The sequence below is a fragment of the Phascolarctos cinereus genome, unplaced genomic scaffold, assembly GCF_003287225.1.
Source record: "Phascolarctos cinereus isolate Bilbo 61053 unplaced genomic scaffold, phaCin_HiC Scaffold_1;HRSCAF=81, whole genome shotgun sequence".
In the NCBI taxonomy this organism is placed as follows: Eukaryota; Metazoa; Chordata; class Mammalia; order Diprotodontia; family Phascolarctidae; genus Phascolarctos; species Phascolarctos cinereus.
The window spans coordinates 215646078-215673331 of NW_027555514.1; the positions used below are offsets into that span (position 1 = coordinate 215646078).

The 27254-nt window shown below is 47.5% G+C and overlaps 1 protein-coding gene across 2 annotated transcripts; it reads right to left on the reverse strand.

The window, feature by feature from the left end:
* Positions 1-169: 169 nt before the first annotated feature.
* Positions 170-18397, reverse strand: SPRYD3 (SPRY domain containing 3). Of its 2 annotated transcripts, none has more exons than XM_078156998.1 (11): positions 18295-18397; positions 16075-16221; positions 14938-15013; positions 14370-14494; positions 13880-14015; positions 12584-12772; positions 3917-4066; positions 3446-3503; positions 2172-2291; positions 1922-2094; positions 170-1616 (listed from the first exon to the last, which is right to left on the reverse strand). In XM_078156998.1, exons 2-11 carry the CDS (start codon positions 16200-16202, stop codon positions 1482-1484), a joined length of 1290 nt encoding a protein of 429 aa, XP_078013124.1. In that variant the 5' UTR covers positions 16203-16221; positions 18295-18397; the 3' UTR covers positions 170-1481. The 2 variants fall into 2 exon arrangements, with proteins under 2 accessions (XP_078013124.1, XP_020821796.2); XM_020966137.2 differs by lacking the exon at positions 18295-18397 and adding an exon at positions 18158-18180.
* Between the last annotated feature and the right edge of the window lie 8857 nt (positions 18398-27254).

Sequence of the window (27254 nt, forward strand, 5' to 3'; positions counted from 1 at the left end):
CCTGGCTGTAGGATCATGCATGGCCCTCCTGTTTCCCCATGATTGCATCCATGTATCTCCCCATGCACAACTGTATTCCCCGTGTCCCCAGTGCTACCCTCAATTATCGAGAGCTCTTAGGTCCCTGCAATGCCAACTTCTCCCGCCAAGGATGCAGGCATCTCAGCCATACTGATAAATATGGAAACTCCATCTTTATTGGCTGTATAAACATCTCTGGTCTGTACATACATTTCATACATCATAGTGCAGGGAAGGTGGGGGTGGGGAGAGGCCAGAGGTCTAGGTCCCCCAGCAGCACAGCAGCTCAGCCCCTCCTTTCCCCTAGAGGCCCCATTCCTTCTGTGCCAACCAGGGCAAGGAGCTCCTGTCCCCTGTCACGGAGAGGGGAATGGAGAATGTGAGAGCCCACAGTGGGAGTAGGGGAGAGAGCATAAGAGCTGGAACCAAACACTGACGCAAGCAGCAAGCAGACATCTCATTCCCCAAAGAGGAAGAGCGGGAGGGCAACACAGGGGAAGGGAGGGAGGGAGGGCCGAGAGCAGCCCCACCGCAGGAAGTCCAGTCACAGGGCTCTGGGGTCACTGCACTCCCCCACCTGTTCTGGGGGCAGACTGGGCTGGGAAAGCCAAGGAGGGGCGGCATCAGGGAAGTGAGGGAATCTCCGGAACGAGCTAAAGGAGCCGCATCTTCCCCACACACTTGGCACCAAGCTATTTGATGGGGCTGGAGAAATGTAGGAGTTTCTCCACGGGTCAATGGTATAGCATGAGGGTGTCTTCCAGACCTCGGAAGAAGGAACGGGAGACTGTCCCTAGACTGCTTGGGGCAACAGTCAGTACAAGCAAAAAGCCTCACCCCAAGCCCTGCCAGCAGGGGTGGGAGGAGGGACAGACCAAAGCAGCAAATATCACAGACATTCAGTAGACAAAGAGATGGAAGGAAGCAGAGAGATCCTTGGGAAAGACCAACTGGGGTGGTCTTGTCCTCCAGTCCCACCTCTGAGAACTGCCCCAGGCTCAGGCAAAGCTGGCATTTCAAAGACTTCCAGATGCTCTGAGCAGTGTCCAGCTTGGGGTCAAGGGAAGAACACAAACCTGGCCCTATTCAGTCAACAACTGAGACTCATCCTTCTTTGACCCAGAGGCCTGGGAAGGGGAGAGGGCCTTAGAGTCACTGGCAAAAAACCAAGGGCACCATGGTCCTGTTGGTACATCCCTGTCATGTTGGGGCCTTGGCCCTAAGGAATGATGATGAAGGTGACACCGGGACCAGAGAGGCAGACACTGGAGAACTGCCTGGCCCAGCAGGCATTTGGCCTGGTGCTCAGCCAAGCCAGGGCAAGAAACAGAATGAAGCCCTCCTCGAACCCCGGAAGAAGAGGGCAGGGGCCAGGGGAAGGAAGGAGGCAGGAAAGAGAGGCCATGAACTGAGTGTACAGTCCTGGGAAGGAGGAAGAAGAGGGAGTGGCCAAAGAAGTCCTAGCCGCTCAGAGGGTGCAGGTCCACTTTGACCTTTTCCCCACTACTCAGCATGCCAATGGTGGGGAAGAAGCCTCCAGGGGGCACAAGAGCATCCTTCTTGCCAATGATTTTGCCATTTCGGGTGAAGAACACCTGTGGGAACATGAAGCAGGTGGTGTCTGAAGCTTTCTCTGCCAAGGCTAAGGGCGCCAAGATGCATAAGAGTGAGCCTTTCCACTCCCACAGCGTTGTTCTAACAAGCACAAGGGGCCAGGACCACGGAGTGGCCACAAGAGGGCGCGCTGGGGCCACTCTTCTGCTGCTCCCTCCAACCCCCAAAGGAAGGGCAGATGCCTTCGACCCTCTCCTGCCACAGCCAGCTTCCTAACATCTCTTCGTCTCTGTCCCCCAGAGTCCCTCCCATCGCCTCCCTCAAGATCTCAACTCCCCACACTTACCACCACCTTTTTGCCCTCATGCTCTTGCTCCATCTCTTCCCCATCTTCTTCTTCTTCTTCCTCCTCCTCCTCTTCCTCCTCTTCCTCCCCCTCCTGATGTAGGTACATTACATTTCGGACAGCTCGAGGAGTGGGAGACAGGATCACCGTGTCACAACTGTCATCACTATCTCCTAAGAGAGGAAGGAGTGTGAGCTGTGCTCCTACCACCAGGCCAGTCTGCAGTCTTCCCTCCCCCTTGCCTACTCACCCTCACTATCCAGAATGTAATCTCGGGGAAACATGATCCCACAGCCCATGATGTCTCCTTTATAACAGCGTGGCCCAAATGGGTCCCCTACACCACTGCCATGGAAGATCTTCCCGTCATCTGGGGAGAGACAGTGGAGGGAGGGAGAAAAACACTCATTTGTGGGAAGGCAGGCCAAAGGCTTGGCTGTTACTTTAAAGAGTTTATGAAGATATTACATATACATTATTTCATTTAAACTTTACAAAAATCCTGTGAGGATCCTGTGAGGCATGCAAGCTTTATGGTCCTCATTTTATCAATGAGGACATGGGTTCAGAGAAATTAAAAGTCATTTGCTCACAGTCACACAGCTTGTCAGTGGCCAAATAAGGGACCTGAAATCCAGAATTTCCAGCTTTCAGATCTACACCAGACTGGTCATCTGAGTGACTGGAAGATCAAGACTCCCAGAGAAATGACATGAGGGATAGATGCCCCAAAGCAAGCAGTGAAGAGAGGACAGGCAGGGGGAATGCAGCTCCCCACACAGCAGGGAGAGGGAGGCGCAGCGGTGTACCCAGACAAGCAAGGCAGTGCTGGGACCATCACGTGAAATGTAACATGTACTTTAAGAAAAAGTCCAGGGGCAGCTAGTTGGCGCAGTGGATAGAGCACTGGCCCTGGATTCAGGAGGACCTGAGTTCAAATCCAGCCTCAGACACATAACATATACTAGCTGTGTGACCCTGGGCAAGTCACTTCCCCCACTGCCTAGCCAAAAGAAAAAAAAAAAAAAAGAAAAAGTCCAGGATTCATGGGGTCACATAAAATCCTCATTTTCTGTACTCTAGTATAAGGAAAAGTTGATGTTTGTCAGGTTTGTAATACCAAAAAAGAAAACTTTAAAAAGAAAAAATAATTTTTTAAAAAAGTGCTCAAAGGGAACAAAACACAAGAAAAAAAAGGAGGAGTCTGCAGGGGTGGGGTGGGGAGAAAGCCAACTCAGAGCCCTGGAATGTTCCAGAGCTTGGCCCCAGGTTCCCCCACCCCCCCAGCCGTCTTGCTCCCAGGGTTGGGAGGAAAAACACCCAAGTGCTCAAAGGAGTAGGAAAAGAAATAAGGCAGAACACTTAAGGCAGAGGGGAGGGAACAGGAGAAAGCACAAAGGTGGGGCAGGGGTTTCCCTCTGATATCATGTCCCTACATCATTCCCAACCACCCGGCTTCCTCCAAGGTAGACCAAGGGAAGGAAGAAAATGCCCTCACCCCCAACCCAAGGACCCTCCAATTACCTGCATGATATGCCACGGAACCTCTACTCCAGCCAGGATGCCTATTCTTGGGATAATCCTGGCCAAGGCAGGAAGAGAGAGGTCTGGGGTACTGGGAAAGGGGAAAAGCCCTCCCCAAGCTTTCCCCACCCACTTCTTCTGAACCTTGTAAAAAATGCCAATGGACAATCACCTCCCAGCCAAAACTTCCCCCGGGCAGGAAATGACAGGGTGCTCAAATGCCAAAGGACCAGAGCCATAGAGATGGTAATCTATGGGTGCCAAGTTTCTGTGACTCTGTACATGTAAGCATACACAGGTATGTGTATGCACGTGCACACGTGTATAAATGTAAGCTCTTCCATCTTCTCTGGTAAATCCAGTTTATAGCTCTGGCTCTGCATCCCCCCCCCCACATCCTTCCCTCCCATAGCCACAGGGGCAGCCAGACCCACCCTGACCCTCCCTCTCCACTGCAGGTCTCCCCCTCACCTTTCTTGCCAGCCCCAAGGCAATGTAGCACTTTTCCCCAGGGTCTACAATCTCCACCTCAAAGTAGTGACTTCTAGTGCTGAGTGGGTGGCGGGCTTGGGCCAGCCCTACATCAATGATGCTCTTGCCCTTTCCCACATACTCCAGCAGCTGTGGAGGGAAGCAGGTGATGGCAGGGTGGCTGATGCTAAAACCCACCCCAAACTTCCCAGAGTCCAGTGCCAGGGCAACTTGAGTCTGCCCCGAGGGCAGGGTGGGCTGCTAAAGGTCCAATGTGCCTGGATGTCTGGGAGCAGACTTGGGAGACAGGCTAGCAGATAAGGCTAAACAGGGGCCAGCAGCCCAGGACTGGAAACATTTCCTTCCTGCTGCTCCCCAGCTTGCTCCCTGAGCTAGAGCCCCTTCAGGGCTGGCCAACATTTCCCTTGGCTTATGGGGTAAGAGTGAGGAACAGTACAAAAACCCAGGTTGCTGGCTGAGCTGCCCAGAGGAATCTGCATCGAGGCGTAGCCAGGGATACCCTGCCCATATCACCACCTTCCAGCCAGCCTGAAATGTCTGAGAATGGTCAGCCTGAGGAGCCTTGAAGTTTAGGGAAGAGAGACTCGGGGAAGCTGTACAGGAAACCAGGCTACGCACTTGGGGTAATTTATGTATGATGTTGGTCTGGCCCTCACGGGGAGAGGGGGAGGCTAGCAGGCAGCTCCAGATGCTGGAGGAAGGTCAAGAGGCGACCCCGTCTGGGCTGGGATTGACACAATTTCTCAGGGTCTTGTTCCACTTGGCAGCAAATGGGGCTGTTTGCAGCTGGGTCAGGGAGAAGCCAAGGGAATCTAGGCCCTGGGACTCCCAGTTCCACTCAAATTTAAGGCAAGGCAGAAAAGAGGTCAAAGCCAAGATGTGAAGCTAGGGCTTCTGGCATCGTCCTCTTGGTTCAGGGGTCCCTTCCCTCACTTCACCTTCAAGTTCAGAATCAAAATTCTTCTTAGCCTCTATCTCTACTTCAAATTGCTAAGGGAAGCAGGAGAGGGGAGATGCCTTGTGGATTCTTGGGGCTACTCGGCCCCACAATGGCACTCCTCAGGCATGACAGGGCACCCCCACACACACCTTGGGTGTGTTTATTTATCAGCTGCCATGGTAACAGAGGACTATGACTCACCCTCTTCTCCCAATATCACCTAGGATTCTTTAATCCCTTTTTAATTAGCCAGAACTGCCCCCTGAGAGTCACCTCCCCTCAAAAAAAAAAAGTTCCCAAGAAAATCACCAACCCTCCCAGCTCCTGTGGTCCCTAGAACCCCTCCCTGAGCCCTCCTAGTCTCAGTGAGAGAGGGATCTCCTATCTAGTCTATCCCCTAAAGCAAAAGCCCTTTAACCCCAGAGGTCTAAAGAGGAGTTCTTCTTCAGCCTGTCTCCTAACTCCTCAGAGATGAAGAGAAGAGAGCACAGCTTCCCCTTAGCTTTCTCTTCCCAAAACTCAATGACCTCAAGTCTGCCTGCCCAGCCTCCCCTTAGAAAAAAGAGGGGCACCAAGAATGCGAGGAGGCAGGCAGAGCTTTGGGACAAAGCCCGCAGGCCCTCCGTGAGCTCTCCTGCCACCTCACATTTCACAGAACCAGCTGCTGCACAGGCTCTTCCAGGCAGACTCCCAATTCAGCTCCTATTCTATGACAGCAGATCCGCTCCTCACCCCAGACCTTCCCTCTTCTTCCCCAGCTGGGCTCTACTCTCCTATACTCTGGGGGTCTTCCCCTAGCTCAAATCATTTCTTTATTCTGCCTCCTGTGTTGTATTCATCTGTCTTTCTTTCTGCCTCTGTCTCATGTAGGGCCTCTTCTTTCCCATCAGACTAGGCTCAGCACCCCCTTCCTCTGGGTCTGTGGGGCCAGCAGGCAAAGGGGTCAGGAGAAAAGGAGGAAAGGCAGTACTGAGAGTGACTATTTTCATCTCATTTTCATTTCATTCAGGAGTAGCCCAGAGCCTACCATTTCCTCTCAATGTTGCAGCACAGAGTGGGGAACTCCACAGCTGCCCTTAACCCACACCATCCAACTGGCCCTAATGTGAGAAACACAACGTTCCCCAGTCCCAGGGCCAAGAGACATCTAGTTCAGACCCTGATCCCTGAGAAAAACATGCCTCAAAATTCCCTCTGCCCCAGCCCTAGGGAGGGCAGCTGTTGTAGCTTTGTCCAAGGAACATGAGGCTTTATGGACTAGAAGAGCTAAGGAAATCCCATAAGCCAGGAAATGGGGGAAATCAAAAGGCCTCTAGATGTATCTGGCATGTAATAATATAGGAGAAATGAGTATTCTGCAAATGCTGAACCACAATTCCCTCCCAAGTGCTATAAAACCTAAATAGTCATCCCTTCCGCTGTGTAACTCTTTGTCCTGTACCTTCAACTTTTCCCTGTCCCAAGAAGAACCACTAACTTCTTCACAAGTCCTTATGGCACCCTAAAATCTGTTTCCCTTCAACCAGTTCAGATGGATGAGAAAAAAGTGTGCCTCTGTGTGGGGGGAGGGGAAGGTAAGGAATGGAGACATAAGAAAGCCTCAGCCTCTGTTCTAATTCCTGCATCTTCTTTGGAAGGAGCACCACTGTGGTGGTAGGGCAGGACAGGGTAGAATTCCTTTTTGATTATACCTTTTCCCCTGCCCTATGCAATAATACCTAGAAACTGAGAGAAGACAGAAGCTATTTACAGAGCACTGTCCTAGGCCCTGAAATACCACTCCTACCTTCTTGGAGGCTAGACACACACAGAGGACTGTAACCTAATGTCTCTTCTCTCACTGGACCCCTTCTGTCGTTATGGCTGCCCAGAGACAATGAAAGGCTTCAATTTAATTTGACACTCACTTCACCTGTTTCACTGGGACCTACCCGTCTCTTGTCATCCTGTACGATTTTTGTCCAAATTACTTCCTGGATAACATACTCCACAGAGGAGTTATTGACCAGCTTGCAGTCCTTCCTCTGGCTTACTAATGTGTGGTAAGGAGTGTAGGATTTGAGCTGCCTATATGCTCTGGGCAGTGCCAGAAGTCTGCTCAAGTGGGATGGCCTCCTCCCCCTGCCCTTTTTGTCTATAACCACACACCATTGCTTCTGGACAGAGTGTGTCAATCAATTCCCCTGTGTCTTCACACTCCATCCCTCTGATACCTAGACCAAAACACCCTTCTCCCTGGCCATCACTCCCCTCTGTGTGTTGTCTCCTGTTAAAATGAAAACTCCTGGAGGACAGAGATCATTTTGATTTTGTATCTGTATCCGCAGAGCCTAGTTCAGAAGCTGGTGTATAGTGCTTTTTCATTCACTAGTTATGCTTCTCTCTTGCTACACAGTTAACCTACCCCCTCTTCCAGGTGGACAGTGTTAATGTTGCCCTTTCTGCCGAGTGTGAACATCCCCTCCGGTGAGCCTCACTGCCTTTTTTCCATGAGTACAGCCTCCACTCCAGTGCAGGCCCCTCCCACTTCTCCGACAGACCCAAGAGCCTCCTAAAGGTCTCCTCACCTCAAGTCTCTCCCCTCTCTAAAGACACACAGCTGCAAAAGTAATTTTCTTAATCCACTGGCTTTATCATGTCATTTCCCTGCTCAATAAGCCCCATGACGCTGCCATAACCCTGGGATAAAACACATGCAAAGCTCATCTGTTGAACACCCTGTCAGGAATGCACTACACAGTCCTCCTCTTCACGTATGCTAAACTGCAGTCCAAATGTCCCACATGATTCTCACCCACAACACTTGGGTGCCTTTGCCCAGGCCATCCACCAGGCCTGAGAAGCATGCCCTCCTCCTCAGCCTCTGGCCTCCTAGAACGTGGAGCTTCCTTGGAGGCTCAGTTCACAGGACACCTCCTCCAGGAAACCTTTCCTGATCTCCTCACTAAAGTCACATCTTGTATTTACAATGTAAGCATTTACACTTACATGCATCGATGTTGCATGCTGCATGTCCCCCAAGCCCCAGAAGGACGTGGACTCTTCGAGGGAAGGGATCAACTGGCGCCTGGTGCATGTTTGAGGGTCGGTGCTTTGCCCAACAGGCATATCTCTGCTGCCTCTGGGTGCCCCTGGTGTGATTCTTCAAGGGCCTCTGCGTTGTACTTTGTTGAACTGAACTGAATTCAATCCAACAATCACTGAGCAGCTAGTATCTGCAATGCGTTAAGGTGGGGGCTACACTTTATTTAGATTTCACTGATTTAATTTTGTTCTTATATCACCTCCACTTTCCACTCTGCTCCTCCCAAAAACCTATCCCTTATAACAAAGAATAAAGAGGAAAAAAATACAATTCAGCAAAACCAACCCACACAACTGCATTTTCCTTCAAGGGGGCTGTCTCAGCAGTCCCTGCAATATAATGCCCAGAATTCGGGATGTCAATCCCCCAGCAGCATCCTTACCCTGTATATCCACTAAAGCTGCTCGGAGTGGATCTCACTTCTGTCTACCACCATCTCCCACCTACCTGACTCCCCAACCACTGACTGCTAGCTATTCTGCATAACCCCAAATCTATCCCACTGTTCAGAAAGCTTGTTTGCTCAGTCGCAGTAAGCCATAAAAAAAAAAATCCTCCCGTTTGGGCTCTATACCATTAAGGCCTCCACTGCAGGAGGCTTGGGGACCTGCTTAGTAATCTTTTTCTAAGAAAGCCCCTTGGGGCAGCTAGGTGGCACAGTGAACAGAGCATCTGCCTTGAAGTCAGGAGGACCTGAGTTCAAATCTGGCCTCAGAACAAACACTTGACACCTTACTAGCTGTGTGACCCTGGGCAAGTCACTTAACCCCGATTGCCCCCCCAAAAAATAAATAAATAGAAAGCCCCTGAGGCCCAGAAAGGTTAAGCAATGGGCCTGATGCTACAGAGCAAATAGGCAGCAGAGCTGAGAAGAACCTTCTGAACCCTGCTTCCTTTCCCACCCTGCCCCCTCCTAATCCTCACCACCTTCCCGGCTTGCTTTCCCTTACTGGCACCTGCCTTCTTTGCTTGCCAGCCCAGACCCTAATCCCCCACGACAGGAGCACATAAAGGCTCAGTGCCCTAGGGGCGTCACAAACAGCTGCACAGAAACCACGAACACGCTTTCTGCTACACAGGTCAGGCTTCAACATGGTTTCCTCTTGGGCTGGGTCTCCAGGGAGGACCCCTCCCCACACCCCATAACCCCAGGGTGGGGCCAGTGCTCACCCCACTTTGTATATGGAAGCTGTTGCCCCGTCGCTAAGGAGTTGCCAAAAGGAGCTTCAAACAGGAAGAAAGAATAAAAGGAGCCTAATCCCCCAGAGTCCCCCTCCCCTCCCCTCCCCGTGCATTACCTCACTGCACTGGGCCTGGAGGCAAGAAGAAGGCAGGTGTGTCTGCTTTCCTTACCACTTAAAACAGCAATTCTCAGACAAAGTTAGAGCTCAGGGCCATGGTTTTGTAGGAGGGAAAACTGAAACCCACCTCAGGGAGCAAGAATCACTGATTCAGCAAAAGACATGAACAAGCAGCTTTCAAAAGAAGAATTCACCCTGCACAGGACCAGGAGAAGACATGGGTCAAATCATAGACAGTTAGAGAAATGCAATTGAAACCAACTCCAAAGTTTCAGCCCTCATCACACAGTTTGGTAAAGAGGACAAAAAATGGAAGTCACTGCTGGAGGGGTTAAAGGACTAATACACGCACTAACATACTCTTCCAGACTGCAATTTAGAATTAGGCAAGAAAAGAAACTAAACCGTCCAACCATTCCCTTTGACCCAGCACACTCGCTATTTCTCCAAGACAGAAAGGAATGATCACTGTATGCCAAAATATTCATAGCAACATTCATTGTGGGAGCAAAGAATTGGAAACAAAGTGGGTACCCATCAATTGAAGGATTATTAAAAGAACAATGGGCAGGGGAAAAAGAGAGGGAGGAATGTTTTAGGTTCTTTCGGGAGGAGCCCCCAAAATGAGCTGGAGGGAAGAGAGAATGTAGAGGACTCAGGTAAACTCAACTGCTAAAAAGAATGGGGCAGGGGCTGGAAGAAAGGAGGGCGAAGCTCAAGGACTCAGGCTTTATCTTACAAGGAAAAGAAGAAAGAGGCTGAGCAGAAACCTGAGGCTAGCAACAATACGGCAGTGCTCTAGATGCACAATGTCCGTCGAACTGAAATGTTCACACTGCAGGTACCAAAGTCATGAGTTCCAAGTCTGACAGGAGAACTGGGGGCTGAATGTTCTTCCTGGCTCTGCCACTTCCCTGCTTTATGGAGCTCTGGCCAAGTCCCACTTTCTCCCAAGCTCCAAGCCCCCTTCCTATTCCATGATTTCAATCACAGGGGTTTCTCTTCCATGGGCTGGACCCCTTCTCAGATTCATGTTTTTAAAGGCACAAAATATATAGCAATACAAAGGAAACCAATTACATTGAAGTAACTTTAAAAATATTTTCAAAAACAAGCTCAAGGACTCCCTGAACTCTCTCCATGCAGATGCTGGGAGTCCATGGATCTCAGTTAAGAACCTCTGATGTAAAAGGATATTTGATAGAGGAAAGGTGTTGCTTATTGTCTATCTCTACCAAGAGCACGTGGTAACAAGGCCTCAAAGACTCTTCTAGAGCTAAGTTACAAAGGACGGGGAAGGCAAACTAACCATAGTGTTTGTTTTCTTTTCTGAAGGCCTCAGAAACACAAGGCAAGAATATGGCCAAGACAACTTCTCACAAGCCCTTATGGACTAACAACTCTCTAGAGTTAGGTGTGGTAGAAGTTAAAAGGAAAGAAAATGATCATATTGGGGACTAGGGAGAAAATTAAAAAGGGCAGCGAGGTCTTCTCAATTCAAGAGAGGAGACAGTTGAGAAGACTACAGTGGCCCAAGACACTGGGGAGGGATGCCTTAGGCATCAGTGACTGCCACAGAGAAAAAATTACTCAGGAATAGGATTCCTGCACTGCTGTTCCCAAAGAAGGGGTGGGAATAAGAGAGGAGAGCCAAGCTCAACAGCCTGAAACAGAAGGAAAGCGTTCCTGAGCCTGCAGGGGTGTTGGGAAGGGGAACGGGGGGGGGGGGGGGGGTGGAGGCAGGACAGAGAGAAGGCTATTTATAAACACGGACAGCATCTTCCATCAATTAGAAAGGATTGGTTGGGAGGAGCTGGAGTGCTTTGGGAGGGGAGCAAGGACAGGTCCAGGCAGGAGAGGGCAGCAAGAGGATGCCAAGAAAAAACTCCCTAAGGAAAGGTCAGAGATGCAAACTTGAAAACTGGAATATCACCCTGGCTTTGTACCAAGTTCAGTTTTGCAGATGTTGTGAAAATGATGGTGGGAGGGGAAGGAAAGAAAGGAAAAAGATGAGGGTCAAAGGAGTGGGGACCTTAGAAGACATCCCAGAACCTCTAGTCCTCAAACTCCAACATGGATGGGCAGCACCATTCCCACTGCAGCAAGGGCATCCTCTCTCCTCATCTGTCCTATGCCCAACTCACCTAGAACTCCTTTCTTATACTGGACATCCCACTTTGCTACTATTGTGCTTTCAATCACAGAACATTATTCTGAGAACATTGTGGTTTCTGAGAGGGTTTCTGGTGGGGCTAGTGTGTGTGGAAGGTCACACCAACCCACCTAAGGTCAGGCAGTGGACAAGCTACTATGGGAGTCCTGAGCAGCCACCCTAGGACCTGGAATGCTGGACTCAATCCTTTTACTCTCATTATTGCAAAAAGGACTACAGATAGATAGGAAGAAAAAATTTACTGATTTCTAAGAGTCCATGTGTTTAACAGGGTGGTCTGAAGTCCAGAGAGTAACCGAATAATTCTGTCTGCCTGGTGGAAGAAGAATGGTATACAAACCATGCAAAATTATCTTGAAGCACTCTTGAGTTTTTGTGTCTAGAGGAATGGTGATTAGAACAGTCTCACAGAATTAAGTAGGGAGAGGGAGCAGCTAGGTGGCTCAGTGGATAGAGCACCAGCCCTGGATTCAGAAGGACCTGAGTTCAAATCCGGCTCAGACACATAACACTTACTAGCTGTGTGACCCTAGGCAAAGTCACTTAACCTCATTGCCTAGCCAAAACAAACAAACAAACAAACAGAGAACTAAGTAGGGACAGCCAAAATCAGCAGTGTTAAAGCATTAAACAAAATGGGATCCAGGTATTCTACCTCCAAACAAGACTCCTACCTTCCATGCAAAAAATTGCTCCTCTAAGCACAGACAGGATATGGGGGACTTGGGTAACCTGAGGCTGAAGGCACCAAGAAAGACACACATAAAGAAATGGTGCTGATTTCATGGGCCAAAGAATTAAATCAAGTTACCACAATCACCCCACCCCCAAATTAAGCAGCATCTGTATTCAGGAGGAGGCTTAGGGCATCGCATCTTGTCCCCTTATCATCCAAAGATTCCAAGTTCTTTTGCCAATACACCAAGCAGAGAGATCTTCCTTGATCTTTCAGGCCACGGACATCTGTTCACATCTATCTGACACACAAGAAGGACTGGGGCTGACACAAAGAAGGACTTAACAGAGAGGGGTATAAAAGTCACAACTGGGCAACCAAACTGTGGAGGTCTCACTGCCACCTTAAGTCTTGCCATCTTGCCAACTCCACTGCTCCACACTCTGTCCCCACGGGCAGCCCCCAACTCACCGTCCCACATACTTTGACATCATGCAATCGTCCCCACTCATCCTCATAGCTGTCCACCATCATCACGCTGTCATCCTCCTCACTGCCCAGCTCAGCATTCAGGTGTAACCGTACTTCTTCGCCCAGGGAATGCATGCCCACTGCAGGGAAGAGCCCATCTGGGGACACAGGCATAATGGTAGAGCCCACCTGCAACAGACGAGATCAGGCCCAAGAAGTTTAAGAAACAGGTAATACTGCCTTGCTTTTGTAGGTAATATTAATAAGTCACATTTTCATAAAGCTTAAAGGTTTACAAAACATTTTCCTCACAATAACCATGTGAAATAGGTAGGGAAGTGATATGCTCAATTTACTGATGAGGACGGAGGCTCAGAGAGGTCACATGGTAAGCAAGCATCGGTTGCCATTCAAGCCTAGATCTACTCACACCAAGTCAAGCACCACTCCCTTGACATCACAAACCACATCTCCACACACATGTCAGCACCCCCACGAGATGGGTTAGAAACACATCATCTGCATTTTACAGATGAGGCACGAAAAGGCTGAATGCCCAAAGTGAATGGCACAGACAGCCACCTGTAAACTGGGACTAAAACCCAGGCTCAGCATCTGAGCCTTCAGTGGGAAAAGGTCTGGGCTGGAAGAGGGCCTGGGGCCATGAAGCAATCCAAGACTTCCGGAAAGAAGAAAGCTCTGGAGATTGCGAGCTCAATCTGTCTGTCCCTATCTACTCCCTATCAGCCTTTCTCTAAGGTACAACTGAAGGGAGGAAAAGTGCAAAGTGAGGTAAAGGGAAATGAGACAAAATGTCATGGAAAGGGAGGACAGAAACCACAAAGGGATTTCAAGTCTAGAAGTCCAAGAAGGCTACCTTGTATCCCTTTTGTGGCCACAGCATATCTCTGCTCCCTCCCACCTCGGGGACACCCTCCCTGATCTCGGGGACGCCCTCCCTGACCTCAGGAGCCTCTATTTCTCACCATCCCCAAACATGAACGCTCTGTCCACGCAGCTCTGGCCTGTGCTCTGGGTGCCCTTCAGCACGCTGGGAGCTCTGTGATAGCCAAGACCGCACCTTCTCCTCCATTTTGATTTCACCCCAAAGCTCAGGACAGGGTGCAGATATGGTACTGATGAGGTAACAAGCTGAAGGGCCAAACAATTCCCTCAAAGCTGTTCAGCAGGTCACTGGTAAAGGCTGACTCTTGGTTCTACCTACGGTCCATACCACCTTGGGTAGCCAACAGGCCCTGGCTAGTTCCCCCCACAGGGACATTGACCCCCACTCACCCGCTTCCCATTCTTAGTAAAGAAGATCTGAGCTGTCTGCACATCAAAAGAGACGGGCTCGATGCCACAGCCAATCCGGTCCCCAGAGCTACATTTCGTCCCAAACTGGCGGCCCTTGGCTCGGCCACTATACAGCCTACAGACAGATAGATAAATAAATAGAAAGGCAAGAGCTGAGTCATGGAGCAAGGGGTCCTTCCCAGACTCATCCTATGCCCATTATCCCTAAGTTCTCCCCACGCCACAGCACTGCTAGATCTAGCAGCCACTAATTTCCACATTCATCTTGGTAACCTTCAGTGTCCTGTCTTTCTCTTCAGGTTGGCACTATCTCCTCTCTTCCCCCTTTTAGTGATCTCTCTTAGTATCCAAGACAGAGGAAGTCTCATCCTACAATGTTCTGGGGGCGGTGACACACCCACCTCAGCCAACTTCCCATACTACCTCTGTTCCTAGCCAAGAGGTCAGATGCCCCAAGCAAGCTACTCACTTGCCATCATCAGCATGGTAGGCAACTGAGTCAGGCAGCCAGCCAGGCTGGTGGTCCAGGCTGTAGTACTGAGGGACCAGCCCGACAGCAATGGTACCCCGCACCCCACTGTCCACAATTGATACCTAAGGGGGAAAGGAATATAATCAGCAGGTGCTAAGGATACCCAAGGGTTAGAAGAACTAGATAGGAGGTGAGTGAAAGCATTAGGGGCTCAACCAAAGCTTAGGTGAGGAGAAATGGAAGCTGTAAGGGCCAAGGAAGAGATACGGCCCATTAAAAGAAAGGAACTAGGGAGAGATACTGAGGCAAGATGTAGGGGAGCCAGGAGATGGGTTGAAAATAAGATGGATGGACAGGGAGGTCAAGATATGATATGCTTGGCTGAGGGGAAGAGAAGCAGAGGGTCAAAAGAGAAAAAATGGCAAGAGCCCAGGTCACCTTCTTCTCAGATTTAGGGACCACAACAGCGTGTGACCTGAAACAATAGTCTAGTAGGACCAGGCCGAGAACTTGGTAAAAGGAGTCCATTGAAGGTCAACCAACCCCTACCCACTGTCTCCATCACCTCAAAGTAATTGCTGTCCTTGGTCAGGGGCCGGGGAGCCACATAGCAGCCAACTTCACCAGAATTGCCATGGTAACTGTGGAGGGAAAATAAGAGGACACCCATTAGTTACCTGACCCAGCTCTCTGAGGAAGGAGAGTTCAGCACATCTACCCTTGGAGGGGAAGGCACAAAGGAAGGGGAAAGAACTGAAAAATCAACCCCACAGTCCTGGATCATATATACTATGATGTATACTACAGGATACTTTAAAGGTCATCCCACCCTTCCCCTTTTCCTCCACTCAGGATCTGATCCAGACCAGATCAGAGGAGGTCTGGTTTCTTCCATGTTTCCAGGGGAGCAGGATTTGAAGCCTCCCTTAGCTGCCCATTTGGGATCTCACAACCCTAACCTCAATCCCTCATGTTGTAGCTTCAGCCCTTTTCCTCTGGCTCTGTCCTGAGTGGATCTGGAGAACGGCTGGTCTCTATCCTCTGTACCAAAGCCCTTCGTTGATTTGAAGATGGTTATTCAGTCCCCTCTCCTCAGCCTTCTCTTCTCCAGGCTAAATAACCCTATTTCCTTCCCCCTTCAGCGACAACTTTAGGAGAGAACTTAGGGCTGGGAAAAGGGACGTGGAAGGGACTCAAGCAGGGAAAGAGAGAGAAAGCATATACAAACACACAAGAGCAGAGGGTGAAGGAAAGACATGGGGAGGGGGCAGAATACCTCTGAGTTCTACCCAACAATGTCTTCTGGGTACACACAGAATTGTCCAAATCAGGAAACCCCTCATCTCTAAAGTGTTACAACCTCATCCACCCTAACCCTTGAGACACTGGCAGAGGGAGACTCAAAGCTAAGGTGTGATTTGCCAGCCACCAGGTATCTGGGTGACAAGAAAAGTAAGGTCCCCTCTTTTCAATGTAGGAAGCTTCCTAATTCTGGATTGACCCTTTCCTATCCTTTGAGACCAGGCAGGGACCCAGTCTCCAGAGTAACCATGAAACACTGGCAAAGGGAAGGATATACTAGAGCCCCACCCAACAAGACTGATCCTTCAGGGACCTCTCTGAAAGCAGACATTCCTTGTTTTCTTTCCATTCCAAAAACCCAGGCAAGAAGGAGGGTGTGGAAGTCCTTGCTCACACCCACCTCAATGTGTCTCCCTCTACCAAAATGTGTTTGAATCTCTCCTGGTAGCGGACAGCCCGAACCTCCCGGATCTCTCTGATTCGCCGCCGCCAATTCAAGAACCGGTAGTGCAGGTTGAGGTCATCCATCTTGTTCAAGTGAGCCAGCCTGTTGTGGGTAACAAAGAATCAAGAGGGAGTAGGGGACTCAGGGAGGGGGTGTGTGAAAGGAAGACTAGATGTCTGCTTTCTCAATGAGGCACTCTTTAGAAGGCTTGATCCAGTCAGGACCCTCACTCTACCCAAGGCAGAGTGGGCATATGCTGGCAGATAGGAGCAACTCAATTTCACAATTCCACTGCCTGGATACACAGGGTTCCTGGAACAAGCTGTGCTCCCTGGGTCCCATGACACCTACACCCTACTAACAGCAACCCACATGAACCCGTTCTCTATTGGTCAGAGAAGGAGAAAAGGGAAGCCACCTTGTTCTTCATATTCCAAACCACTAAAAAGTGTGATCAGTGCTGATCACAGAAATCCCTAACACCTGCATCTGTAAAATGAAGGGGCAGACTTCCTAAAGGATCTTTAAGATCCCTCCCAGCTTGAAATCCTATAATTCTATACTAGGCCAGTCTCTGGTAACATATAGCCAAAGGTCTGAGTACTCCAGGGCATTCCTAAAGCTTTACTTCCAAGACACCTTGGCATAGGTTTGACCAGTCCTCAGGAACAGGACACTCAGGATCTGACGGCATATATATCCACAAAATATGGACAGCAGGGCCTAAATACCATGTCCTGAAAGAATGAGGGCCTTAAGCTTTCCCATTCGCCTACTACACGAGCATCAGGGCCTTCACAGTTCAGAGAAGGCTTGGAGAACAAAGTTCCTTAACTTCACTCACTTACTTGCCTGATATTTGGATACCCAGGACTACATGGTTGAGATACCTTGGCCCTAATGAATGGAGCCTTTGACTTATCCACACTCTCCCATAGCTGGGCAACAAAAATCCAGATACTCTGGCCTTGGAAAGTGAACGTCCCCCTATTCTGATCACCCAGGACCTAAAGGTGCAGGCACCTCAGCCCTAGAGAACAAAGATCTTTGACTGACCTAATCGGTATATCCCCAAACTTCAGAGTCCCAATACCTTGGTCTTGACAACAGTCCTCATTTCCAGAACCTCCCTCCCCCATATCTGGTAGGTATCTAAGAATCCAAGCTACCTTGGCCCAAGAGAACCTAACTCATCCATTCTTTCATCTCTGCAACACACTGAACATTAGGTTTTAAACACTCTAGCCCTAAGGACTGATGGTCATGGATTCCTCTACTCCTCTATATATGGGCCCTCAGGACTTCAAGATCCAAACACCTAGGCCCTGGAAAAGCTCCCTAAATCATCCTCTCCTACATCTGGGACCCCAGGACTTCAGCACCCTGACCCCTGCACATGGATGCGCCCCCACATCTGGGCCCCCAAGACTTCAGCACCACATCTAGCTCCCAGGACTTCAGCACCCTGACCCCTGCAGATGGAGGCTCCCCCACATCTGGGCCCCCAGGACTTCAGCACCCTAAGCCCTGCACATGGAGGCCCCCCACATCTGGGCCCCCAAGACATCCGTACCACATCTGGCCCGCAGGACTTCAGCACCCTGAGCCCTGCAGATTGGAGGCTCCCCCACATCTGGCCCCCAGGACTTCAGCACCCTGACCCCTGCACGTGGAGGCTCCCCCACATCTGGGCCCCCAGGACTTCAGCACCCTGAGCCCTGCACAAGGATGCTCCCCCACATCTGGGCCCCCAAGACTTCAGCACCACATCTAGCCCCCAGGACTTCAGCACCCTGACCCCTGCAGATTGGAAGCTCCCCCACATCTGGGCCCCCAGGACTTCAGCACCCTGACCCCTGCACGTGGAGGCTCCCCCACATCTGGGCCCCCAGGACTTCAGCACTTTGATCCCTGCACATGGAACACTACCCCCACTACATACACCCCCCCCACACCTCCGGCCCCGGGGCTTCAGCGCCCTGGCCACTAGCCCAGAGGCCCCGCCCCGGGGCCTGGGCAGCTGCCCGGGCTCCCTCACTCTCTGAGCAGGCAGGGGCCCCAGCGCCAACTGCAGCTTCTTCCTCGCCCAGACCGCAGGGGCCCGCTCCAGGGCCCGGGGTGCCGAGTACCCGCCCACCAGCCCCGCAGGCAGCCCGCCCCCTGGTCCCCGCCTACCCCAGCAACCCCGTCCTCCTCCTCCATGGGCCTGCCAGACCCCCGCCGCCGCTCAGCTACGGCCTCCACCACCGACATCCGGGTCCCCACCCTTCCTACTGGCTCGGCACCGGCCCCGCCCCCAATCCACCCACCTCAGCCAATCAGCGAGACCAGGCTGACAGGCGCCAGAAGTGCCCAATCCAAGAGCCAGAGTGCAAGGGGCGGGAGGCGAAGGCGGGGTCTTGAGCTGGAGCACTTGACGCCGGGGGGGGGGGTGGTGAAGCTTTGTCACGTGACGCAGAGGGGGCGGGACCGGTGTGAGGTGACGCCGCATCCCGGGTTATCTTGCTAGCTCTCGTGGCATGGCGGTGTTGGAGGTTGCCGGGGCGGGGCCGGGCGGTACTGGAGCAAGGCCTGCTGCTCCCCTGGTCAGGGCGGCCTAACCCCAGCGTATTAAGCGCACTCAGGCGCACCCTACTAATCTCCTGCCTGGCATGTGGTGAGCCGCGGCTGCCGGGGCGGGCTGTGCAGACCGAAGCGTCTTCCCGATCTCAGCCCTGGCGCCGCGACTTTGAACAAATCATTTCCCCGCCCTGAGCATCCTCATGGGGACAAATGAAGGCGTGAAATGGTTTTTTTTTACCCGTTTTCAGTCGTGTACAAGTCTTGGTGACCCCATTTGAAGGTTCTTCTGGCAAGAATACAGGAGTGCTTTGCCGTTTCCTTCTCCAGATCATTTTACAGATGAGGAAACTGAGGCAAATAGGGTTAAGTAACTTGCCCCAGGTCATACAGCTAGTAAGTGTCTGAGGCCAGATTTGAACTCAGGAAGATGAGGCTTCTTGACTCCATGCCCAGTAATTATTATTATCTTATTAATACATTTATCATAAATCTTATGAATAATTAATTATAGGTTCATGGTTTAGTCATATCACAATTTATTTATTAATAATAGCCTGTGGCTGAATAGCCAGGAAAAGCTGAGTTCCTAGGCCATCTAGATGGCTCAGTGGATAGAGTACCACCCCTGGATTCAGGAGGACCTGAGTTCAAACCTGGCCTCAGACACATAATACTTACTAGCTGTGTGACCCTGGGCAAATCACTTAACCCCATTGCTTAGCCAAAAAAAAAAAAAAAAAAGAAAAGCTGAGGTCCTGTCTGACTTGTGACATATACTAAGGCCTTTAGGAAGCTTTCTAGATTGAGTTGCAGGAAAGGTGCAGACCAGCATTATTAAAGAGTTTTCCTAGGAGTTTCTAGGTCTTCCCTCTAGAAACAAAATCACAGCTCTACTCCCTAACCTAGGGCTGTCCTGAGGATGGAATGAAATAACTGTAAGGCACTTAGCCCAGTGTGGTGTGTGCCACTATATAAATGTTAACTATTATCATTTATTACTATTATCAGCATCATCTCTTACACATATGCAGAGCATCCCAAAAAATCTTAGTGTAATTTTAAGCTTTAGCTTAAACTTAGGTTGTGCCTCCTGTATTATCTTCTGTGGTCCTCATAAAGCACCTGGGCAGGTAGATTCTGTATGTATTATCTACATTTTATAGAGGGAGTAATTAAAGCACTGGAAGGTTAAGCGATTGGCCAGTGCTCATGATTAAAAGCAGGAGGGGAAGGGAATAAGCATTTATTTTATTTTATTTTTTAATTTTTATTTTAAAAAATGTTTTTTCCATATGCTTTTGAGTTGAAAATTTTTCTCCCTTTTTCTCCCCTCCACCCTCCCCAAGACGGCACACAATCTGACATAGGCTTTACATTTACATACCCATTAAACATATTTTCACATTAGTGAAGTTGTAAGTAAAAATTAAAACCAATAGGAGGAACCATCAGAAAGATGAAACAAAACTCAACAGAAGATAAAAATAAGTAAGAGCGATTCGACTTCCATAGTTCTTTCTTTGGATGTGGACAGCATTTTCCAACCCGAGGCCTCTGGAGATGTCTTAGATCCTCGTAATGCTGAGAAGGGTTCAGTTTAACATTCTTAGTCATTGCATAACGTGGCTGCTATTGTGTACAAAGTCCTCTTGGTTCTGCTCACTTCACTCAGCATCAGACCATATAAGTCTTCCCCAGGTTTTTCTGAAGTCAGCCTGTTCATAATTTCTTATAGCACAATAGTATTCCATTACATTCATACACCACAACTTGCTCAGCCATTCCCCAATTGATGGGCATCCTCTCAATTTCCAATTCTTTACCATCACAAAAAGAGCTGCTATGTATATTTTTGTACATGTGGGTCCTTTTCCCATTTGTTTGATCTCTTTGGGATATAGCCCTAGAAGTACTATTGCTGGATCAAAGGGTATGCACATTTTTGTAGCCCTTTGGGCATAGTTGCAAATTGTTCTCCAAAATGGTTGGATCATTTCACAACTCCACCAACAATGTATTAGCGTTCCAATTTTCCCACATCCTCTCCAACATTTATCATTTTCCTGTTTTGTCATGTTGGCCAATCTGACAGGTGTGATGTGGTACCTCAGAGTTGTTTTGATTTGCATTTCTCCCAATCAATAACGATTTAGAGCATTTTTTCATGTGACTATAGATGGCTTTAATTTCTTCATCTGAGAACTGTCTGCTCATATCCTTTGACCATTTATCAATTGGGGAATGGCTTGTGTTCTTATAAATTTGTCTTAATTCTCTATGTATTTTAGAAATGAGGCCTTTGTCAGAAAGACTGGTTGTAAAAATTCTTTCCCAATTTTCTACCTTCCTTCTAATCTTAGTTGCACTGGCTTTGTGCAAAAACTTTTCGATTTAATGTAATCAAAATTATCCATTTTGCTTTTCATAATGTTCTCTATCTCCTGTTTGGTCATGAATTCTTCTGTTCTCCATAGATCTGATAGGTAAACTATTCCTTGTTCTCCCAGTTTACTTATGGTATCAGCCTTTATATCTAAATCCTGAACCCATTTTGACTTTATTTTGGTATATGGTGTGAGATTTGGGTCTATGCCTAGTTTCTGCCATACTCTTTTCCAGTTTTCCCAGCAGTTTTTTTCAAAGAGTGGGTCTTTGGTTTTTATCAAATAATAGATTACTACAGCCATTGACTACTGTGTCTTGCATATTTAACCTAGGGAATAAGCATTTAAATAGCGCCTACTCTGTACCAGGTGCTATGTTAAAGCTCTTTATGGTTATCTCCTCTGAACCCAGGTACCTTCTGTCTCCAGGTCCAGCATTTTACATCACTCCTTCTACCTCATGCCCGTTTAGCTTTAACATTCTATGAGTCACTATATGTCTACCCATATCCCACTACCTTATCCCTAGAGTTACCCTTCTTCTAATTCTTACTCCTACAACATTTGGTCCTCAAAGAATCACAGAATGGGAAGAGAAAGAAAAATATCACTGTTGCCTTTTTACACCTACTATACACCTCCTCATTGTCCTTTTGATCATTAGTATTTTTAATTCTTCTGTGACTGTGGTGTTCCATGATTCAAAAGCAATCAGTGGGAGACTATTGGTGTTAAAGAAAAAAAAAAGATAGGTTTTCTTAATATTGATGCTGGAGAATATATTTCCCTCCTGTCAGTACAGAGGTAGAAGCAGAATGTTTTAGGCATTTTTCAAATGCAGTTAGTTATTGATTGTTTCCACTTAACTGTTTCTCTTTGTTTAAAAAGGGGGGGGGGCAGCTAGATGGCCCAGTGGATAGAGCACCGGCCTTGGATTCAGGAAGACCTGAATTCAAATCTGGCCTCAGATACTTGACACTTACTAGCTGTGTGACCCTGGGCAAGTCAGTTCACCCCATTTCCTTAAAAAAAAAAATAAAAAGGTTTAGATACTGGGCAGTATGGGGAAGTAATGGAGACATAGCCAAGCCAAGGGTGGGGAACTTGTGGCCTCAAAGCCACATGTGGCCCTGTAGGTCCTCAAATATGGCCCTTTGACTGAGTCCAGGTTTTACAGAACACATCCTTTTATTAAGGGGATTTATTCTGTGAGGTTTGGATTTGGTCAAAGAGTTGAGTCCATTGACTCACTGGGATACTCACATTACTCCATGTGACAATATAGGAAAGATTTAGTCTTCATCCACTCGTTTTTTGCCCATGTGGATTAGTAGGCCAATATCTCTTGAGTAGCCATGGATCTCACTGAGAAAAATCTCTAAGATTTGTTCTGCAGTTAGCCAAGTGGGACTATGACATTTACAGGGAGTACCCCCTGTATTGGTCTTCTTCCATGAAAACGGTAAACATGTGGTGAGTGTATGTCTCCTGCTTTATACCTTACTTGGTTTTTTAAAATGATTTTCATTAAAGCCTTTTGTTATACATATGACTGAAACAATCACGGTTATTTCGGGATATGGCCCTCCCGGACCAAGTTGTTGAGCTGTTCCCAGTAAAAAAAGAAAAACAATGAAGCAAACTGATTGACACAGTGTAAGCAACATTGCACCCCTACAGTCCTGCCACACCCTACCCCCCAAGAACTTAAAGGGCTTCTTAAGAGAAAGTGTCTTATTTCATCTTGGGCGTTTCCTTATGATGGGGAGTTCAGCCTTGACCTCAGTGCTTCAGCTGGGGATCATGAGCTCAGAAGCATCATCGTTATTCCCCCTGCTTTTCTGTTGGAAGTGTCTTAATGATCTCTTCTTGAGACTGTAATCAGTCATTACAATTACTCAGAATTCAGCTTTCTTTTTGTCTTTTTTTTTTTTGGATGAGGCAATTGGGGGTTAAGTGACTTGCCCAGGGTCACACAGCTAGTAAGTGTTACGTGTCTGAGGTCGGATTTGAACTCAGGTCCTCCTGACTCTAGGGCTGGTGCTCTATCCACTGCGCCACCCAGCTGCCCCTTTGTCTTTTTTTATTTACATTATTTTAGTTACTAGGTATCTTGGTCTATTGGCTCTGCTTCATTCTGCATCAGTTCATAAAAGTTTTTTTTCCATTTTTCTCTGAATTATTTGCTTTATTTGTTCCTCAATAATCAATAATATCCTAATATTTATATACCATAATCATAAAATCATAGATTTTAGATCTGGAAAGGACCTCAGAGGCCATCCAATCCAAACTCCTCATTTAAATGTAAAGATAAGGGTCACTCAGACTTCTTTATTCAATCACACAATCAGAGATATGAACAAAGTGTGAACAAGGCCTAGTGAACTCTATATAATCAATTACCCCAACCCACTTCACTGCCTTTTCCAGGTGCAAACACCCCCTACTGAATCAACCAGTGAAAGGCATAGGTTTTAAAAGTCCTCGAAAGCTCCTGGCAGAAGTCAAGTGATGGCCACACACACACAGGAGGAGTTGCATTGGCTGAAGAAATTCTGTTATATCCTGTGGGTCGTCTATAAAATGGCAAGCCAGTTTAGAGCACCTGAGCGCTGGCCAGCTAGAAATGAAAGCAATTCCAGCCAGGCTCCTGAATTCCTTGCAGGGAGAGTAGAGCCTTTGTTTACTTTGTCCTTATGGTCCTCTCCCTCCCCTCCTGAACCCTGACTGTCTTGTGAACTTTGGAGGGCTGAAGGATTTGTGCACACATTAAACAAACCAGGAAAAACAGAGCCCAGTAGAAAGTGACACCATACCAAAGGGAAACATTTTGAGGACTCCAACAAAATGACTTCTAGGGGTTATGAGTTACCGCTTTGTAGCACGTTCTCTAAACTTGAATCAACTTTCCCCTGGACTCTGTATGCACCTTTTTTTTTTAAGGCAGTTGGGGTTAAATGACTTGCCCAGAGTCACACAGCTAGAAAGTGTCAAGTGTTTTGAACTCAGGTCCTCCTGAATTCGGGACGGTGCTCTATCCACTGCGCCATCTAGCTGCCCTTCTGTATGTACTTGCGAGACAGATGTGTCAGAGAATTGGGAGTGGGAATGTTTTGTTCCAACTATTCTTACTCTATCACCTTAGTAAAAAGTCCTTTCTAAAAGCTAATTTAGTCTGGCTGACCAACTGATATGAATTAATAAACACTGGGGTGAACACTGTGGTGGGAGTTCATGAGCTATATATAGCATTAGAAAGGTATCCCCAGAGGGAGGTGGGGAGGGAGGGGGAAAAAATTTAAAACTCAAAAGCTTATGGAAAAGAATGTTGAAAACTAAAAATAAATTAGTTAATAATAATAATTAAAAAAAAGACAGCAGCTGGGGGTGGGGATGGGAGGGGGGGGTGAATCAGAAAAGATCTCCGTGCAGAAGGTAGGATTTTAGCTGAGACTCAAAGGAAGCCATGAGTTGGAGGTGAGGGGCCAGGACATTCTAGGAGTGGGGTACAGCCAGTGCAAAGTCATGGAGATGGGAGATCTAGTGTTGGGTTCAAAGAACAGCAAATAAGCCAAGTAGGGATTGTATTGTAGGGATAGTAGAAGGGAAGTGTAAGAAAATAGAAATGGAGGAAGGGGCCAGAAGTGAAGATCAGATAGACGGGGTTTACAGAGAAGGAGAAAGTCAGAAAGGAACTGGAACCAAGTATGAAGGGCTGTGGCTTGGGCATGAATGGCTTCTTAAGACAAGGCAAAACAGATTTTTCTTTATTATTAAAAAAAACAGAAAGATACCCCCAGCCCCTCAGGGTTATCCCTAGAACTCCAAGGGGACACATAGTAGCCACTATCTGGGGATCCAGTCTGCCATTTCAAGTAGGATTTGGGAGAGTAGGCCTAACTCATGTGCCGTATACATATGTTCAAACCAAGGCATAGGTAGGTTAAGCTTGCCCGGTGTCATGTGGGTAGTAAGGGTCTGAGGCAGTGTTTTGAACTCAGGTCTTCCTAGCTTCAAGCCCAGCCCTCTATCCACTACATTTGCTAACTGCTCAGCTGATAGATACCCACATTGTTTCCAGCTTTTATACTACCACAAAAGTACTATTATGAATATTTTAGAATAAATCAAATATTTCTTTCCATCTTTGACTTTCTTGGGCTAAATGCCAAGTAGTGAAATTATTGGGTCAAATGGTATGAGCATTTTATATTTTAGTCACTTCCTTATATAATTTTGATATTATTTTATATTTATGGAGTAATAATGAGACAATTATTGAACAATTATCTCTATAGTTGCAGCTATCAGATATCCAGTATCATTTTATCATATACATACAAGAAACTTTATTGAGGGTGAGCCTTCAAGACTGTGCTTGGCGAATATTTTTTGAAATCAAATATAAGATCTTTTTTCTCTGTACCTTTTAGTCAATTGTATAACTGTAAAGATGTGATCTGCTGTAGAAGAATTATCTGTACAATGTACCTGTTTACTTCTCATAGTTTCAGTAAGGATCTCCTTCATATGTGTGCAAAACATTCTCATTAAGATTTTGTAAAAATGAGAAAGTAGGCACCTGTCAGCAGTTGCTGATGTTTTCTTTGTAACCTAATGTCATTGGTTCAAGCCCCCACCAATATCCTTCCTTCCAAGATTATCATTTGAGAATCAGTCAGCTAGCCTTAACTAATTTTTATTGTTTATTTTTATTATTTTTTTACTTTAAAAATTTTTTAGTTCAACATTCACTTTTATAAGATTGTGAGTTCCAAATTTTTTTCTCCCTCCCTCCTTCCCTTCCCACCTCCCCAAGACAACAAGTAATCTGACATAGGCTATACATGTATAATCATATTAAACATATTTCCACTTGTTGTGAAAGAAGAATCAGAACAAAAGGGAAAAATCCCGAGAAAGAAAAAAAAGAGAGAGAATAATATGCTTTGATCTGTGTTCAGGCTGCGTAGTTCTTTCTCTGGATGTGGATAGCATTTTCCATAATAAGTCTTTTGGAATTGTCTTAGATCATTTTACTGCTAAAAAGAGCTAAGTCTATCAAAGATGGTCATCACACAATGTTGCTGTTATTGTATACAATGTTTTGGTTCTGCTCATTTCACTCAGCATCACTTAACTAATTTTTTTGGGGGGGAAGGGCCTAGGCGATAGGGTTAAGTGACTTGCCCAGGGTCACACAACTAGTAAGTGTTATGTGTCTGAGGTCGGATTTGAACTCAAGTCCTCCTGAATCTAGGGCTGGTGCTCTATCCGTTTCCCCACCTATCTGTCCCCACTTAACTAATTTTTAGAAAAGGCTATTACTAAGGTGAGAAGTTAGGTGGTATAGCATCTTCTGAGTTCAAATCTGGCCTCAGACACTTATTAGCTGGGCAAGTCACTTGACCCTGTTTGCCTCGAGTTTCCTCACTTGTAAAATGAGCTGGAGAATGAAATGGCAAACCCTTCCAGTACCTTTGCCTAGAAAACCCCATACGGGGTCACAAAGAGTCAGACCGGACTGAAAAACCACTGAATAACAATAACGTTTACTAAGGTAGTACAGTAAGAACAGTTCATACAAAACATCTTCCCAGAGATATCTGTGACAACTCTTCCACAGATACAGGGACAAGAGGAGAGCGGACCCAAGTCCAGAAAGCACAGGAGGCAAAGGGGTCACTCACAGCTTCTGACTGCTGGTCCGCTTAAGCGGACCAATGCTGCCACTGCTACCAGCCTCCAGTCTCTACTATCCCAGAGGGCCAATGCCAGGATATGATTGGGAAGATGTTATAATTAATTATTAATTAATTAAATTAATTAAAATAAATCATAAAAGGAAACTGAGGACAAAGTTATCCAACATCGATGATTTAATTTGCAAAGCTAATTTGCATATCAAATCAGATTATCTGACTCCTCAGAAGTCAGAGGCCATGAGTGATTTATAGAGCTGATTTTTATAACATAAATGAGGAATAAAATGATTGAAACTTGTTTTGAATATAATTCAGTTAGACAAGGCAGGTCACCTGACTAGTTAGCTTGTCCCAGGTTTTCTTAATCCTTCCTTAGAAGTCCTTGCCTTACAGGTGGCACTTTTTGTAACCAGAAATCATAATGAGAAAGAGGAGCTTGTGGTCACTAGTTAGCTGTCACCCCCCCCCCACACACACACAC

Excerpts from the sequence above, each read along its gene's own strand:
- SPRYD3 (XM_078156998.1), bottom strand. The coding sequence starts at position 16,202 with ATGGATGACCTCAACCTGCACTACCGGTTCTTGAATTGGCGGCGGCGA. Across the intron at positions 14,495-14,937 it reads AGGACAGCAATTACTTTGAG|GTATCAATTGTGGACAGTGG; the intron begins GTGATGGAGACA and ends TTTCCCCCTTAG. Across the intron at positions 12,773-13,879 it reads TTACTAAGAATGGGAAGCGG|GTGGGCTCTACCATTATGCC; the intron begins GTGAGTGGGGGT and ends CGTCTGTTGCAG.